The following is a 19,611-nucleotide window of genomic DNA, read 5'->3' on the forward strand; positions in this document are numbered from 1 at the left end:
GCATCTGGACGCTCAGCCGGAATGGCCCAGCGGTCCCACCCACTCCGGCGGCGGGGTGCGCAGCTGCAGGGCCGGACACCGGAACCGGTAGGGAAGGGAGCGCCAAGCCTAAAGACGCCGCTCAGCCCGCGCGCGAGCGCCGGAAGTGCGGAGTGCGCAGCGGGCGTTACTTACTGTCTTCCGGCAGGTTGTTTTCCCGCTCTTCTCGCTCCATCTGCTGGCACCACCCTTCCATGCGGTCCCGCTCTGCTTGGAGGAGCTTCAGAAACCAGTGGCCGTCCCGGTGGCACACCGACCTTTGGACGGCCTCCAGGGGGTCTTCGGTGATCGAGTCAATCCAGGGATCCGGGGGAGGCAGAATCGAAGGGTCAAAATCCGCATCGAAGTCGTCGTCGGCTGCGCAGGCGTGGTAGTGGTTTCCTGAGCCCTGGATGCTGACGGTGGAGGTGCTCGCGTCCCGGGAGAACTGTCTGGCCATTGGGCCGGGGCACGAATTGTCCTCTATAGACTCCAGAGAGTTTTCCAGATTATCGTGGAAGTCCAGGTCGGCCTGTACGGCCGTCGTCACGCTGTTGGATCGAGTGAACCTGCGGAAGCTTGGAGGAATGGAGAAAGGAAGATTGAGTTCAAGGCTATTTCTCGAAGCGAGAGCATTTCTACTTTTCTTCATGGGTATGGCAGCAGGGGGTCCTACCCTCTCAGTCTGGCGGGGGGTGGGGGGGGGTAGGCCCTTGACACAAGCATATCGGTTGCGATAGCTCTTATATACGTATCATGGCTCTCTCATTTTTGTTCAATACAATATTAAAGCATCTCTAGAGAAATGTTAGAAGCAATGTGTGTAGCTGTGAAAGCCAGCAAAATGTCCAGAGTCCAACTTCCTCCACAAAGCTGGGATGGCTGGAATTCTGATATTCAGGTTGCTGAGGGGTAAGGAAAGAATTCTGCATAATTTGCTTAAAAATCCAGGAAACAAAAGCAACCCAACTTGGTCCAAGCCTATTGTGAATCCTGCATAACCACATTTTTTTCTAGGGACAGCGTTTACGAAGTAAGACTTTCTGAAAGCAAACCAAAATGTCATTAGGTTCCTCTTAAAATTAAAACTCCTTCCCCTGGTGAGGACTCATTCACCTGTCTCTTGATCGAAAGGTCATTATTACCATTTGACACAAAGCCCTTGGGGCAAAATCAGCTCACAGTTCTAGAGTTCTCTGGTACCATTCTCCTCTGCACCTTTAATTTCCCTTCCCACAGTCCTTGTACCAAGAGGATACAAGACAACCTATTCGCAGATTCAGTCTGAGCATTTTATAAGGATATTCATGTAATCGGTGTTTTTCAACCAGATGGCTCTGACATCTCTGGTTGACCCTGACAATGAAGGTGAGGGCATATGGAAGGTGGGAGGGGTGGAGAAGAACAGAGGACCAGTGAATTCTTTCTCAGACAAGGGGCAAGGGGAGGTGTGGGCCTGAAGTAATTTAAAACACTTACAAAAAACTTCATTAGCTCGTAGAGCAGGCAGGCAACAATGGCAGAGAATATAAGTCTACTGAAGGCAGCATCATGTGCCTGTTGCCTACTCTGTACTTTTTTTAAAAATTATTTGTTTATTTTTGAGAGAGAGAGAGCAGGGGAGGGGCAGAGAGGGAGACAGAGGATCCAAGAGGGTTCAGCCACTGACAGCAAAGAGCCTAATGTGAGCTCGAACTCAGAAACTGTGAGATCATGACCTGAGCAGAAGTCAGATGCTTAACCAATTGAGCCACTCAGGTGCCCCCGTACTCTTTTATTAAGGTGACCTCTTGATCTAATATTTTTATTTACTTTTTATTGTGAAAAAATATACATAACATAAAATTTACTACTTAAACCATTTTTAAGTGTGTGGTTCAGTGGCATTAAGTACATTCACATTGTTGTACAACCATTACCGTCATGCGTCTCCAGAATGTTTTCAGCTTTCTCAGTTGAAACTGTACCCATTAAACAGCTCCCCTCAGCCCCTTCCTCCCAACCTATGTCAACCACCATTCTACTTTCTGTCTCTATGGAATTTGACTTCTCTAGCTCTCTCATGTAAGTGGAACCATACTGTATTTGCCCTTTTAGGACTGGATTATTTCACCTAGCATGATGCCTTTTTTTACAGTTTAGTTTTGATAGAGAGAGAGAGGGGGAAGGGAGGGAGAGAGGGGGAGAGAGAGAATTCCAGGCAGCTGTCAGCATAGAGCCTGAGGGGGGGGCTCGAAATCACAAACTGTGAGATCATGACCTGAGCCTAAACCAACATTTGGACGTTAAACTGACTGAGCCACAGGCGCCCCTCGTGTAGCAAAATGTCTTTAAGCTTCTTCCATGCTATAACATATGTCAGAATTTCCTTCCTTTTTAAGGCTGAATGATACTCCGTTTTCTGTATATACCACATTTTGTTTATCCATTCATTTGTAGATGGACACTTGGGTTTGCTTCCACCTTTTGGCTATTTTGAATAATGCTTCTTTGGACATGAGTGTACAAATATCTCTTTGAGACTGAGTTTTCCATTGTTTTGCGTATAAACCCAGACGAGAAATTACTGTATCATACAGTAATTCTATTTTTAATGTTTTGAGGATCTACCATACTGTTTTGCATCACAACAAATCCATTGTTTTCCCCTAGAAAATAAAGCTTTAGAAAAAAAGGTGGCTGCACTATTGATCTGTGTTAGTTGTTAGGATGATCAGCGTAATCAAATATGGTGTGATTCTGGCCACTCATTTTATGAAGGTAGACCAGTCAAAAAAAAGCTGGCCCATCTCATTGTTTGCTGTTTTCAAGAAATTACTTCTGTTGAAGGTATTTTAGCTGGCCATTTTATAAGATCCTTAACTCTCAAATGGGCCAAAAAAAGAATCACATAGTGTGAAAGTCTGAAAGCCATGGTACAGATGTCTTGTCCTGGAGCGAAAGGAAGAACAGTTTTGCTCACGTGATTCTTCCAATAGCCACTTACGTCTTGGCTGCAGTCGGCCTTTTCTGCATTCTTCTTATTCATCCCCCTGAATGTTAAATGTCATCTCCTGAAGCTCAGCTTTCTTTGCAGACGCAGGTGTGTGAATTGGATGCCTCTCCTTGCAACAGTTGACATTGCACGTTGCAAGTCAACTTGCAGTCTGGCTGTTCTACTAACACCAAATCTCAACTATGAGAACACTGGGCTTCACTCTCCAAGATCATGTATTGCCAGAGGCACTGCATTTTCCAGACTTAAAGAAGTGCCTTATTTTTTTCTCAATCGCAGCAAACTTGCCAGAGACAGAGTCTGTTCCACACACAAAACAGAGTGACCTCTCCTGTGCCTCTGTTTTTACCTACACAAAACCATACCACCAGCATTCCTGATAGAGGGCTCCTGGCTCTGAATCCCGTAAAGTATCCACCTTCTTAAGAAAAATTACTTGGCAGTAGATGAGTAGAAGTTTGCAGTTTAGTCACCCAGAAAGAAATAAAAGTTAAGGAAAATTAAAAAGGTTTGGGATTAAAAGCGGTGCCTTTGAACTCAGGCAGCCCTGTCCCGGCTGCCCTGTTTCTCTCAATTAAGTTCCTTAAGCAAGTGCTTTCTTCCACCCAGAGCTTTCAAAGAATGTTCTGCTCTGCAAAACGTTTCATGTCTTTCAAGTGCAAAGTTCCTTCTGAGTGAAGAGCACAATGAAGTTGTTATGGCTGTTTTCGAATTTTGATAGGAACACAAAAGGAGTCGTTGGGTGAATTTCTGTATTTTTAAAAACACAGTGGCTCACTGGTTTGAGCGTCCAACGCTCTTTCCACTCAGGTCAGGATCTTGCGGTTTGTGGGTCTGAGCCCGAGTTGGGCTCTGCACTGACAGCGTGGAACCTGCTTGGGATTCTCTCTTTTCTCTCTCTGCCCCTCCCCTGCTTGCTCTCTGTCTATCCCTTTCAAAAATAAATAAATAAACATTAAAAAAAAAAAAGAAGAAGAGATCGGTTGCTGAGAGGTGGTATAAACCCATAAGCTGACCCCAGGGGCTTGCCATTTCCAAACCTACAATGCCAGTAAAGCTTCTTAGTACTTCATGCCCTGAAGGCACAATGTGTAATCATGACAACTTCTGTAAAGGACCGGCCAATATTCTGACCTAAGGAGCAGGAAACCATGAAACCAAAGACTGGATCAACCAGTATGGGACACAATACCCTTTCTGTTTGGGACAGCAAAGAGAAAGTCACTTGGTCACATTCACTCTGCTGTTACTTTGTGCACTTTCTCTGAAACACATTTATATGTGTAATAGGAGGATTTTCTGCTGCCCATCCCCTCACGGTGACTTTTCTGCACATAGAAATCAACACAGAGATGGTACATGATGGGACTGCATTTAAATAAAGTTAAGTCACGAGCAAAACAAGCAAACAAACAAACCAAAACAAAACCTAAGCACAGTCAGTGTCTTTAGGACTTGCAAGGTGTTCAACTGTGTGAGACCCAAGCCATAAACTTATCTGGAGGAGATGAATTCAGTCATTCTGTTACCGAATCCTCTAGCCTCTGGTTATCTTCTTCATCCCTCTCATTCACATAATGGTTGCTTTCCAGGGCTAACTCTAGTTTCAAAGGGAGAAACACTAGTTCTGTGCTGTTTGTTCTTTCTTTGTGGGAGGCTTTAGACATTCTTCACTAAGCCTGCTGTCAAGGCTGAATAGATGTGGGATCTGAAAATGCTACTCTTCAAAAGTGCAACCATCTGGGTATTTTGTGAAATGGCACCCTTTAACTGATGTAAAAACCCAAGACGTCTCCTTATATAAAAGATAGATCAAAAGAAAGGTGTGGGGGTGAGAGGAGATTGAGATCAAGAATTAAAACCTGCCAAAAAAGAGATTCTCTCTCATCAGATCAGCTTCCCAGTTAGAACAGCTCATGGAGGAACCTAGGCGGAATACAACCCTGTCGCGGATTCAGTGGGAAGGGACCCTCCTGCTCCCCGTTTGAGATGGTTAGCACTGTCTTATTGACAGATTTTAAAGCTACCTCAAGGGGCACCTGGATAGGCTCAGTTGGTTAAGCATCTGACTTTGGCTCAGATCATGATCTCATGGTTCAAGAGTTCAAGCCCTGTATCAGACTCTGTGCTGACAGCTCGGAGCCTGGAGCCTGCTTTGGATTCTGTGCCTCCCTCTCACTCTGCCCCTCCCCTGCTCTGTCTCTCTCTCAAAGATAAATAGGCATTAATAAAAAAAAATAAGTATCTTTAAAAATTCATTAAAAAAATAAAACTACCTCAAAACAAGCATCCATTCATTATTCAAAATCCATTATGTCCATTCTTTTACCTGAAGGTCTCTTTCAGCAAAGGAAAACAGAGTAAGTTTTCTACGTAAAAACTCCCTCTTTTGTAACGCAGTTACCAATTAAAGAAAGGGAAGAAACGGACAGTATTGACAGTGGGCTTGTGATCATCAGCTAGCTTCTGAGAGGGCCTGGCATGTGGCCAGCCCCCTTTCAGTACCAGCTGGGCAGGTGCTAGTATCCTTGATGGGCTGTCACTATAGGAACCTTGGTTAGGAGTCTCAACAAAACATCCTCGAACTGACTGCGCCCCAGCAACCAGAGCAGTAGGTCACTCCTTGACTGTTGACCCCAGGTAACTAACAAAAGCCCGAGAGGTCTCACTCATTATTCGTCTTACTGTCTTATTTTGGTGTCAAACGGAGGCCATGGGCTTGTGAGTTGGAGGATCATTTTTCTTTTGCAAACTACATTATCTGTAAAAACGTGAAAAGGAAGAAAGAAAAACAGAGAGGGAGAGAGAGAAGACAGAAAGAAGAAGGGAAGGAAGGGAGGAAGGAAAGAGGGAGGGAGAAAGATGGAGGTGGGGGAGAGAAGAAAAAAGGGAGGAAGGAATGGAGGAGAAAATGTATGAGGCTTATCAGGAATTATGCCAAGAGTCAGGCTTTTAAAATTTGAAATGCATGAATGCCACACCTTTCAAACTCCGGTGTATTGTAAGTGCTATTTGGCTAAGTCATGGTATTGTTAACTTGGCAAGGAAAAGAAGTGATTTGCCAAATGTAATATCAAGGGTGGGTCCTAGGCTATGTAGTACTCCAAAGAAGCTGTGAACAGTGGGAATTGGTCCAAGCTTCCAGGTTGGCAAAGGAGGGCTGTCTTTGACCGCCAACAGTCTAAGTTTGTGGTCCCGAACTGGCTGTCAGAAGATGTCTCAATGTTGGCTTCTTGTTTTAACATCTTGCTTAGTTGAGGGGCACCTGGGTGGCTCAGTTGTTAAAGCATCTGACTTCAGCTCAGGTCATGATCTCATGGTTTGTGAGTTGAGTTCTGCCTTGGGCTCTGTGCTGATAGTTCAGAGCCTGCTTGGGATTCTCTCTCTTTCCCTCTCTCTCTGTCCCTCCTGTAATCATGCACACTCTCTCTCTCAAGATAATTAAATAAACTATAAAAAAAAATCCTGCTTAGTTGAAAAGTCACAACTCACTACAAACCCCACTGTTTATGTATTTAAGTCATTTACAGTCAGAAGCATCTTTTATAGTCGTTGACTTTATGCTGAAAGAGAAAACAACACTACCTTTGCACATGCTTGTTACATCCAGTTATGAAGCCATGAGCTTTAATGTGTGAAGCAAGGCAAATTTTTAAAACTTAGAATATTTTGGAAATAGAGGTAGTTTTGGTGAAAAAACAAGACTCGAATTATTCCTATTCACAGAGACATTTGTTTCGAGAAATGGGGAGCAGCTTTCATAATAGCTTGAAGGCAATTTCCTTCAACGCCTATGACCCTATCTGTGCATTCACCGACCTGCCGAAATGGCAGGTGTCATTCACGACCACATTTCGACGCATTTTTTCCCCTTAGCATTAAATGTGTCCCCGGGGGTCTGAGTATTATTTCATAATGTACAAAAGGTATACTAGGAGAGAAGGAGATGGTTCCACCAAATGGAGATAAGAAAGACAAGAGACTTTATGCAAATCATCCAAGTATCCATCTGCTCCCATTCCCATACCATAAATGAAGTATAAATGGAAAGATCTTGGCTTTCCCTTTGCATACATGCACCTCCAAACACACAGATCCTGCTCAAGACATTCACTGTTACCCAACTTCATCGATTTAATAAAGGGATGGCAGGCAGCCATGGGGAGTTGATGAGGGAAGGAAAGAGGTCACAAAGTGATTTCTTACCCACTTATTCTAGGAAAAGCTTTCTCCTTTAATCCCCTGGATACTGAAGACAAATAGCCCTTGCAGTAACACTGACTCTCACTTGGATGATTTCTAGATACAGATCCCAGCCAGTTAAGAAGTAGTTTACAAAGACACAGATAAAGATATTAAGGGGCACCTGGTTGGCTCAGTCAGTGAAGCATGTGACTCTTGATCTTGGGGTTGTAAGTTCGAGCCCCACATTCGGCATGGAGGTTACTTAAAAATAAAATCTTAAAAAGAATTTAAATATATACACACCAGAAAAATAACAGTTTGGAATTTTCTTTCCAGAAAAGTGCTGTGAGACCAGGAGCTTCTCTCTGTGCACTAAAGACAGATGTCAATTTGTCAATTTGACACTGTTAATAAATAAGAGTATATAATATTGAAGCCTCTACCGCTCCTTAACATTTTCAGTTTTAGAGACCAAAGATGATCGCTTTATAATTGTTCCAAGATATATCATAAATATTTACCCCCATAAAAGGTAGCTGGGTTGCAACAGGGGCAGGTAGCCAGAACCTGTATCACACACTTACCCACACTCCTCTTATTTCTGAACTAGAGATTATGACGGCAACACAGCTACCTGGGAAATATGACGATAAGCAGGAAGGCAAGATCTAGGAGATTAAACCTAGACCTCAACAAAGAGTCTCCATCTATGTATGATGCTACTCTAAATTTGAGGAAACACTGCTGGAATGTTGAATCCGAGAACTTACACATAAAAAGAGGTTATTGATGTTAATTATATCAACTTCCACAGTTTATTTTACTTTTTAAATGTTTATTTATTTTTGAGAGCAAGAGAGAGAGCACAAGCGGGGGAGGGACAGAGAGAGAAAGGGAGACACAGACTCTGAAGCAAGCTCCAGGCTCTGAGCTGTCAGCACAGAGCCCAGCGTGGAGCTTAAACCCACAAATTGTGAGATCATGACCTGAGCTGAAGTCAGACGCTCAATCCACTGAGCCACCCAGGCGCTCCCTCCAACACCCACATTTTAAAGACAGATAGGTAGTTACTTTCAGACTGGATCTCTTGACTGGAATATTTTTCCCCCAGAGCTTCAGTACATTCCCATACATTCCAGGACCTTTCAAGCCACAGAGTAGTGCTCAATAACAGGGCTTACCCCACTTTAGGCTAAATAAAACATATATGGACGATTTCTGCTTTTGGCCAAGATGGGGTAAGAATGACTGAATTTATTCTTCTATCTGAAACAACTAAAAAAAAAAAAAAAAAAGGAAAAATATATGAAACAAGTGTTTTCAAGATACTTGATGTCAGACAATGAAGAGCAGTGATCATGAGATGTGGGAAACAAACAAGTTCAGTGATTACCTGTGTTGACTGATCAGAGAAAATGTCCAGGCCGCAGCACAGGGAGGGGTCTCTGTGTGGTGCTAGCAGTCTCCCTGACTTGATGAGACATAGCTGGGAGTCCCAGGAGGGGACTTGCAGTGGGAGTTTGCAAGGCAGAGTGTGGCAGAAGAGAGAACTGCACAGAGAGAACCCAGAGATCCTCGCAGGGTCTCAATAGAGTATTTATCCACAGTGAATGCATGGGGTAAGAAACCTACCCACAGCTGGAGTATATTTGTCCCTCTTTGGAAAAAACAAACAAACAAACAAAAAAAAAAACAAACAAAAAAAAGCCAAAAAATGCATCTTTTAATTAATTAATTTACTTTTTAAGTTTTTAGAAAATTTGTATTTATTTTTGAGAGAGAGAGAGAGGCAGAGTGTGAGTGGGGGAAGGGCAGAGAGAAAGGGAGACACAGACTCTGAAGCAGGCTCCAGGCTCTGAGCTGTCAGCACAGAGCCTGGTATGGGGCTCAAACTCATGAATCATGAGGTAATGACCTGAGCTGAAGTCAGATGCTTAACTGACTGAGCCACCCAGGCGCCCTCAAAAAGCATCTTTTTAAAATGACAAAATAATGACTCAATATACAAAAGCTGTAAGTTGTCATCATGAGCACACATGCACTATAAGACAGGTTAAAAGAAGTCTTTTAAGGGTAAGGAAAATGATGCTAGATGGAAATTTGGATCTACACAAAGGAATGAAGAACACTGGAAATCATAACTTTGTGAACAAATAGGATTTTTTCCCCTTTTATTTAAATTGTGTTAAAGATAACTGTTTAAAGCAAAAATAATAATATATTATGGATTTTTAGTACACGTAGAAGTAAAATGTTTGATAACAATAGCACTAATGTGGGTAGTAGAGGAATGGAAACATATTATTTTAAGATTCTTATATACAAAATGATCTAATTTCCATTGAAGGTATATTGTAATAAATTAAAGATATACAGGATAGGGGCGCCTGGGTGGCGCAGTTGGTTAAGCGTCCGACTTCAGCCAGGTCACGATCTCGCGGTCTGTGAGTTCGAGCCGCGCGTCAGGCTCTGGGCTGATGGCTCGGAGCCTGGAGCCTGTTTCCGATTCTGTGTCTCCCTGTCTCTGCCCCTCCCCCGTTCATGCTCTGTCTCTCTCTGTCCCAAAAATAAATAAATGTTAAAAAAAAAAAAAAAAAGATATACAGGATAATCTCTATAGCGACCCCTAAAAAATACAATAGAAAGTTATAGCTAATAAGAAAACAAAGAGAATAAAATGGAATCATAAAAAGACAATCCAACGAAAGCAGAAAAAAATGAAATATAGGACAAAGAAGAGATAATAAATAACAAATACAAGCTGACAGAATTAAACCCAAACACATCAACAATTACATTAAATGTAAGTGGTCTAAGTATTCCAATGAAAAGGAAGAGGTTGTGAGATTTGATTAAAAAGCAAAACCTAACTATATGCTGCCCATAAAAACCACTTTTTAAAAAAAGTTTATTTATTTTTTAAAAAGAGAGTATAAGTGAAGGAAGGGTGGAGAGAGAAGGAGAGAGAATTGCAAGCAGGTTCCACACTCCAGTGCAGAGCCCAATGTGGGGCTTAAACTCATGAATGGTAAGACCATGACCTGAGCAGAAATCAAGAGTTGGACACTTAACTGAGTCACCCACGTGCCATTAAAAATTTCTTAAAAAAAAGGTTTACTTGTTTTTGAGAGAGAGAGAGGGAGAGAGTGAGCAGTGGAGGGGCAGAAAGAGAGGGAGAATGAATCTCAAGCAGGCTTTGCACTATCAGCATAGAGCCCAACATGGGGCTCAAACTCACGAATGGTGAGATCATGACCTGAGCCAAAATCAAGAATTGGACGCTTAATTGACTGAGTCACCCAGGTGCCCCCCAAACCACTTTAATTATAAAGACATGAATAATTTAAAAGTGAAAGAATGAAAATGATACATCATGCTAACACTAATGAAAAGAAAATTCTCAGTTGGTAGAGCATGTGACTCTTGATCTTGGGGTCATGAGTTTGAATCCCATGTTGGGTGTAGAGCTTAAGAAAAAAAAGAAAGAAAGAAAAAAAGAAAGTTCAATTGCTATCTTAATATCAGACAAGGTAGGGGCGCCTGGGTGGCGCAGTCGGTTAAGCGTCCGACTTCAGCCAGGTCACGATCTCGCGGTCCGGGAGTTCGAGCCCCGCGTTGGGCTCTGGGCTGATGGCTCAGAGCCTGGAGCCTGTTTCCGATTCTGTGTCTCCCTCTCTCTCTCTGCCCCTCCCCTGTTCATGCTCTGTCTCTCTCTGTCCCAAAAATAAATAAACGTTGAAAAAAAAAATTAAAAAAAAAAATATATCAGACAAGGTAGATTTCATAACAAAAAAATATTGCCAGGGAGAAAGAGGGATGTTTCCTAATGATAAAGGAGCCAATTCATCAAGAAGATATAATAATCTTAAATGTTTATGTACGTAATAAGAGATCTTCAAAATACATGAAGCAAAAATTGATAGAACAATAAGGAGAAATAGATAAATTCACAATTATAGTCAGAGGTTTCAACATTTCTTTCTCAATAATTGATAGAATGTATAGACAGAAAATCAGAAATTTATAGAGAAATTTAAAAAACTAACCTGACCTAATTGGCATTTACAGAATACTCCACTTAAAAATAGCATAATAACATTTTATTTCAAGTACACACAGATTATTTAGCAAGATAGACAGTATTTTGGGCCACAACACAAATCTCAATGAATTTTAAAGGATTCAAGACATAAAGTATAGAGTCTGGTCACAATAGAATTAAATAGAAATCAATAACTAAATGATATTTACCAAGTCTCAAAATATTTGTGAGCTAGATAACACAAAGACTATGAACACAAAGAAGGAGACTAGGAAACATTTTGAACTGAATGAAAATGAAAATACAATAATCAGAAAGTGGGATGTAGTTAAAACAGTACTTAAGGGGACATTTATAGCATTGACATCAATAATACAAAAAAATAAAGGTCTCAATTCAATGTTCATCTGCTACTTTAAGAAATTAAAAAAATAGAAGAGCAAATGGATTCTATGGTAAACAGAATAAAGGAAATGAAAAAGACAAAAGCAAAAATCAATCAAATAGAAAACAGAAAAATAATAGAGAAATATCAGTAAAGTCAAAGCTTTTTTCTTTTAAAAATTGATAAAATTAATAATCTTCTAGCCTGACTGATGAGGAAAAAAAAGAAAAGACACACATTACCAATATCAGAAAGGAGAGAGGTGTCATCACTACAGATTCTATAGCTATTAAAATTATTTTAAATGAATATCATGAACAACTTTATACCAACAAATTGGATAACGCAGATGAAGTAGACAAATTCCTTGAAAGACAAACTATCAAGGATCAAGTAAGAAGAAATCAATGATGTAAATAACCCTGTATCTATTAAAGAAATTGAATTTGTAGTTAAAAATTTTTTGCACAAAGCAAACTCCACATCCAGGCAGTTTCACTGGTTAACTCAGTTAAATATCTAATTAAAAAAATTATAACAATTTTACACAAACATTTTTAGAAAATTGAGGAGGAAAAAACACCAACGACAGCAAAGACAATACAAGAAAACTACAGAACAATTATTCTAACACCAAAGACAGCAAAGACAATACAAGAAAACTACAGAACAATATTTCTCATGAATACAGATGCAAATATTCTTAACCAAATATTAGCAAATTAAATCCAATGACATATAAAAAGGATTATACATGATGACAAATTGGGGTTATCCCAGAATGTAAAGTTGGGTTAACATTAAAAAATCAGTCAAAGACAACTGAATAGCCACATGCAAAATAATGAAATTGGATCCTTACCTCACACCACATAGAAAAGTTTGCTCAAAATAGGTCAAAAGCCTGAACTTAAGAGTTAAAACTCTGAAATTCTTTGAGGAAAACATAGGGGCAAGTCTTCATTATTTTGGATTTGGCAATTGTTTCTTAAATATGACATTGAAAACACAAGTGATGAGAAAAATTGGACATCATCGAAACTAAAAACTTTTGTGCATTCAAAGGCACTATCAACAGAGTAAAAAGACAACCCAAAGAGGGAGAGAAATATTTGTAAGTCATATATCTGATGAGGGTCTGGTATCCAGAATATATAAGGAACTCTTATACTACTTAACAATAAAAACAAGTAACCTAATTTTTTTAAGATTTAAAAAAAATTTTTTTTAATGTTTATTTTGAGAGAGAGAGAGAGAGAGAGAGCGCGTCAATGCAGGAGGGGCAGAGATAGAAAGACACACAGAATCTGAAGCAGGCTCCAGGATCTGAGCTGTCAGCACAGAGACTGATGCGGGGTTTGAACTCGTGAATCGGGAGATCATGCATGACCTGAGCCGAAGTTGGACGCTTAAGCATCTGAGCCACCCAGGTGCCCCAAACAACCTAATTTTAAAAATGGGCAAAAGCTGGGCACCTGGGTGACTCGGTCAGTTAAGTGACTGACTATAGCTCAGGCCATGATCTCAGCAGTTTGTGGGTTTGAGCCCGCAGCCGGCTCTGTGCTGACAGCTTGGAGCCTGCTTCAGATTCTGTGTCTCCCTTTCTCTCTACCCCTTCCCCACTTGTGTTCTCTCTCTCTCTCTCTCTCTCTCTCTCTCTCTCTCTCTCTCTCAAAAATAAATAAACATTAAAAAATGTTTTTAAATAAAAAAATGGGAAAAGGACTTAAATAGATATATCTCCAAAGAGATAAACAAATGGCCAGTGAACACATGAAAAGATCATCAACATCAGTAGTCATTAAGAAAATGCAAATTTAAGCCACAATGAGATACCACTTCATATCTACTAGGATAGTCATAATTTTTAAAAATGGAAAATAACAGGTGTTGGCAAAAAAAAAAAAATGGAGAAATTGGAACACTCATACACTGTTGGTGGGAATGTAAAATGGTATAGTTGCTGGTGGAATATAATTTGGTGCTTCCTCAAAAAGGAATCCTAAACATAGAATTAGCATATGACCCAGCAATTGTACTCCTAGGTAAATACCAAAAAGAATTAAAGACAGATGTTCAAACAAAAACTTGTACACGAATGTTTGTAGTAGCTGTATTCATAATAGCCAAAAGATAAAACATCCCAAATGTCATGAATGGATGAATGAATAAATAATGTAGTATAACCATATTATGGTTATTCAGCCATAAAAGGGAATGAAATATTGTTTCAGGCTACAACATGGGTGAACCTCAAACCTGAAACAAAAGGCCACATATTGTATGATTCCATTTATAAGAAATATCCAGAATATGGGGTGCCTGGTTGGCTCAGTCAGTTAAGTTTCTGACTCTTGGTTTTGGCTCAGGTCATGATCTCACATTTTCTGAGTTCCAGCCATGCATTGGACTCTGTGCTGACAGTGTGGAGCCTGCTTGGGATTCTCTCTCTCTCCCTCTCCCTCTGTCTCTCTCGTCTCCCTCCCTCTCTCTTTGCCCCTCCCCTGCTCACACACATACTTTTTCTCCCAAAATAAATAAACTTTAAGAAAAAAAAAATGTGCAGAATAGGCAAATCCATAAAGACAGAAAACAGATTAGCAGTTTCAAAAGGCTCGAAGGGTGAATAGGCAGCGACTATTTAATGGTTATAGGATTTTTGTTCAAAGTGATGAAAATATTTTGGAACTAGATAGTGGCAATGGTTGTGCAATACTGTGAATGTACTTAATGCCATTGAATTGTACAGCAAAAATGGTCAAGATGGTAATTAAAAAAAAGGTTTTTAAGTTTATTCATTTATTTTTAGAGAGAGAGAGAGAGAGCAAGAGAGAGCATGATTGGGGAGGGGCAGAGAGAGAGGGAGAACGAAAGAATCCCAATCTGGATTTTCAGCGCAGAGCCCCATGTCGGGGGGGGGGGGGGGTCTCAAACTCACAAACTGTGAAGTCATGACCTGAGCCGAAATCAAGAGTTGGATGATCAACTGACTGAGCCAGGCAGACACCCTGGTACATTTTATTTTACATGCATTTTACCATAATTAAAACAAAAATCAATCAGTGCAGTTCATCATATTAAATAGTTTAAATGAAAAACCTTGTGATATCTTTTTTTTATTAAAAAAAATTTTTTTAACGTTTATTTATTTTTGAGACAGAGAGAGAGCATGAACGGGGGAAGGGCAGAGAGAGAGAGGGAGACACAGAATCTGAAACAGGCTCCAGGCTCCGAGCTGTCAGCACAGAGCCTGACACGGGGCTTGAACTCACGAACCGCGAGATCATGAGCTGAGCCAAAGTTGGACGCTTAACCGACTGAGCCACCCAGGCACCCCAGATATCTCTTTAGATTAAAAAAAAAAAAAAAAAAAAGCATTTGACAAAATCCAATATCCATTTCTGATTACAATTCTCAACACACTAGAAATAGACAGAAACTTCCTCAATTCAGTAAAAGGCATTTACCAAAAACCTAAAGCTCACATAATATTTAACGGTGAAAGACTGCATACTTTTACGGGAGATCAGGAAGAAGGCAAGGGTGTCCACACTGCATCCAGATGAAAAGAAGAAATAAATCTGTCCTTTTTTTTTTTGTAGATAACACAATAGTCTAGAAAATCGTATATAGACTCTACAAAAGTCACTAAAACGAATAGGCGAGTTTAGTGACATTACGGGATAGAAGATCAACACACAAAAATCAATGGTATTTGTCTGACCTAACAAAAGACAGTTGGTAAGTGAAGTAAGAATAAATATCCTTTATAATATCAGGGAAAAAAAAAAAGAAATATCTATGGACAAATCTGACAAAGTATGTGCAAGATGTTTACACTGTGAATTGCATAATATTGCTAAAGAAAAAAAGATTGTTAAGATGTCAAATCTCCAGTGATGTATAGAGTCAATGCAGTCTCAAATCAAAATCCAGTAGGTCTAACAGAAATGGACAAACTCTTTCTAAAACTCATTATGGAAAGGCAAAGGACCAGGGCACCTGGGTGGCTTAGTTGGTTAAGTGTCAGACTCCTGATTTCAGCTCAGGTCATGATCTCATGGTTCGTGAGTTCAAGCCCCTCATTGGGCTCTACATTGACAGTGAGGAACCTACTTGAGATTCTCTCTCTCCCTCACTCTCTGCCCCTCCCCCACTTGTGCTCGTGCTCCCTCTCTCAAGATAAATAAATAAACAAACTTAAAAAAAAAGGCAAAGGACCTAAAGTGGCAAAAAGAAAAAAAAAACTTTGAAAAAAGGAAGTTGGAGGACATATACTAACTGCAAAACTTACTATAAAGCTACAATAGTTAAAACAGTGTGGTATTGGCATGAAGATAGGCAATTAGATCAATGGAACAGCACAGAGAATGCAAAAATAGATCCATACACATATATCAATAAATATTTTAAAAGGATATCTTATTTAAATAAAATTCTAGAAAATGCCAACAAGTGGGAACAAGTAAGGCAAGAGGTAGGGGAGGAGAGGTGGGTGGGCAGGAGGGGCTGACTATAAAGGGGTAAGTGGAGACTTTTGGAGGTGATGGATGTGTTCTCTATTTTGATGGTGGTGATAGTTCCATTATGTATACATTTATGATAAATATATGCAAAAATTGAACAAATTATACACTTCATATGTACAGTTAATTGTATGTCCATTTCAATAAAGCCACGAAAACAATGATGGGATTTGAAGAGGTCAGATATTTGCACCCTCAAGTGCCTACCTCTGAGTTAAAGTGGTGCAGATTTTTTCAGGAGCTATTTGCAAATGGGCATCAAGAACATTAAAAAATGTTTGAAATCTTTAGACCTAGAAATTTGAAATTAGACCCAGAACTGGAATAATCTGAAGTAGCAAAAATACTTGTTGCACAAAGGTAATCATCATAGTACTATACGTTACTATTTTGATCACTTTTGATTTTTATCAAAGTTATACCTGCACACAGTTTTAAAATATCAAGTAGTTCTGCAAGGCTGGCTAGGAAAAATGGGAATCCCTGGTCCAGTGATGCAATAATTTTCTGTTCCACAGGCAGCTACTTTTAAATAACTACTTCTAAATAACAAATATTGTTATTTGTTTATTATTTAGTTTTTGTCTTTAGGAAAGGTGAACCTTTAGATTTTCCCACCTCATCTTCATTCCCTCTTCCTCCTCATTCTCTCTCTGTCTCTGTCTCCATCCCTGTCTCTGTTTCTGTCTGTCTGTCTGTCTGTCTGTCTGTCTCTCTCTCTCTCCCCACCCCCCACCCCCACACACAACTTCTGGTCTGTTTCATTATTTTTTCCATTCTCCTGATATAGTTACATTGTAAATTTGATTAAATTTTCAGAACTTGCTTTTTGTGACTACATTATTATGACCAGGAAATAGCATTCACAGCTGATTGTGTGTTATGGCCTCAGTTGTGCGCTTCTCCCCCAGCAAATTCCTGTATGACAGTCCTAACCCCCAGTACCTCAGAATGTGACTGGTTTCGGAGGCAGGGTCTTTAAAGAGTTAATTAAAGTAAAATGAAGTCATGTGAGTGGGCCCTAATCCAATGTGATTGATATCTTTAAAAGAAGAGGGACACAGACAGACACAGAGGGAAAAACATCTGAAGACACAGGGGGAAGACAGCCCTCCACAAACCAAGGGCCACAGAAGAAACCCTATCAACCCTATCAACACCTTGATCTTGGACTTGTAGCTTTAGAAACTGTGAGGAAATACATTTCTGCTGTTTAAGCCACCCTGTCTGTGGTGCTTTGCTCTAGCAGCCCTAACAAATCGCTATGCCATATTATATTCTCCTTCCTGCACATTTTTTTTCGTTTTTAAAAGTTTGCTTAATTTTTATGTACCTAGCACTTACTCAATCCTCAAAATACCCTCAGATGTGTAGTTTCCTCTGCATGCATTGGAAGAAACACATCAGGTATTCTACAAGTCTTCTTGAATTCATCTTTCACAGAGCTTCTGACCTGCTCCGTCACGCCCAGTCACTCCCTAGACCTGCTGCCTAACTGTTGTCTGGAGACTTCTCTTCTCCATCATCCTGAGGCCTCCCTTTCCCCCCTTTCTTGGGTTGAATTACTCTACTCGTTTCCTTGATTACTTCTTTGCTTTTCCTCTTTTGTGCTTTTTTCTGGAAATCTCTTCAGTTTATCTTCCAACTCTGCTCTGGGGATTTCCAGTTGTGCTATTAAATTTTTAATTTCTAAGAGCACTTTTCTTTCTCTTCCCACCTCACCGCCCCTTTCCCCCCGCCTGCCTCGTAGCCCAGGAGGGTAAGATGCTCTGTCAGAGACCATGTCAGTATTCACTTCTGTCGTGAAGTATTCCTTGCCCACCTTTCCCTTCTTTTCTCTCAGGAATAACTTTTTAATTTTCTGAATGTTCCTTAAAACTTTTGGTTCTTTTTTTATGACTCTTCTCTGCTCTGAGTTTGCTGATTGTTAGCCAGTCTGCTCATGCTTGAAAGGCACAGTAAAAGCCTCCTGAGAAGTCTGTGCTTTAGGGAGGGACATATCCACTGTGACCCTCAGTGTAGGGTGATCTCAGTGGGCTCTCACCTTGCAAAATCCCTGATGTCAATGTGTCTTTGGGTCCTTGGGCTTGGACTGTCCCGTTTCCCCACGATAGATTATTCCATAGTTCTGCTTTGAAGGAATCAGACTGGCCGCCAGGATTCTGGGAGCAGTGTGAACATAAGATTTACGGCAGGGTGCCTCAGCATTGTTTATAAATTTTCACTTATCTTCCTATTTTCAGGATAGTAACGGTACCCTCAACTGTGCTGCTGTCCTCCAGACCTGAGACTCTTTGTTTTAGCCTCTGAAGAAGGGAAACCTCCAGTCTTTTGCCAGAAAGTCTTTTGCCAGAAAGGCTGTCACCCTGACTCTGCGGGTACAGTTTTTAGCTCCTTCATCCCTACTTTTCTGAGCGCCAGTGCTGTTAGGCCCTGTGCCTTTTGTGGGTTCTGAAATGTTAAGTTGAATTGTATCTTGGGTGTCTGTGTCACTGGCTTCAGATTCTGCTCTCCCTGGTCAGCTAAAGTCAGTTATCGCCTCTCTGTCTGCCTCCCAGCTTCCAAAATATCGCTGTTCTTTTCTCTTCCCTCGTTCTCTTTATCCTTTGGGCAGTTTATGCCCAAACAAGCAAAACATCCTTAAACTGCCATTTAGTTTCAGAAGGGCTCAAAGATGATGTGTGTATTTTTTCCACTATCTTTAACCAGAAGTCAATCTAGAAATAATGTAGATATTCACCAGTGCGAGAGAGGGGAAGCAAATTATGATTGATACGTATTCTTGAATAGTGTGTAACCAAAAGAAATATTTGTTGTGAATTGTTAATGAGAAAGCTTTTGTTATAACATTAATTCATTTTATTTTATTTTATTTTTAAGTTTATTATTTTTTTTAGTAATCTCTACATCCAACGTAGGGCTTGAACTCATGACCCTGAAATCAAGAATCCATGCTCTTCTGACTGAGCCAGTCAGCCACTCCTAGTTGGTTTTAAAATATCACTAAATTTTATTTTATTTTTTTCAACGTTTATTTATTTTTGGGACAGAGAGAGGCAGAGCATGAACGGGGGAGGAGCAGAGAGAGAGGGAGACACAGAATCGGAAACAGGCTCCAGGCTCTGAGCCATCAGCCCAGAGCCTGACGCGGGGCTCGAACTCACGGACCGCGAGATCGTGACCTGGCTGAAGTCGGACGCTTAACCGACTGCGCCACCCAGGCGCCCCGAAATTTTATTTTATTTTTAAGTTTTTTTATTTTAGTAATCTCTACACCCAACATTGGGCTCAAACTCATGACTCTCAGATCAAGAGTCCCACGTGCTCTTCTGACTGAGCCAGCCAGGAGCCCCAAAATATTACTAAATTTTATGCATAGAATGATTTTAATAACTTTCAAAATGTTTGTGTAAAAAGTATGGGTAAAAAATACACCCCTTTATTCATGGTTAATGAATAA

At 40.4% G+C, this 19,611-nt stretch overlaps 1 protein-coding gene across 12 annotated transcripts in view; it reads right to left on the bottom strand.

The window, feature by feature from the left end:
- Nucleotides 1–19,611, bottom strand: part of DLGAP1 (DLG associated protein 1) — an 898,848-nt gene that overhangs the window by 28,986 nt on the left and 850,251 nt on the right. For all 12 annotated transcript variants that reach the window (XM_040479302.1, XM_040479303.1, XM_040479300.1 and 9 more), the window contains one exon: nucleotides 175–596. In XM_040479302.1, the coding sequence (XP_040335236.1) occupies nucleotides 175–596 (422 nt within the window). The remainder of the gene's footprint in view (nucleotides 1–174; nucleotides 597–19,611) is intronic.

The sequence above is a fragment of the Herpailurus yagouaroundi genome, unplaced genomic scaffold, assembly GCF_014898765.1.
Source record: "Herpailurus yagouaroundi ecotype Mexico unplaced genomic scaffold, PumYag 142, whole genome shotgun sequence".
NCBI lineage: Eukaryota > Metazoa > Chordata > Mammalia > Carnivora > Felidae > Herpailurus > Herpailurus yagouaroundi.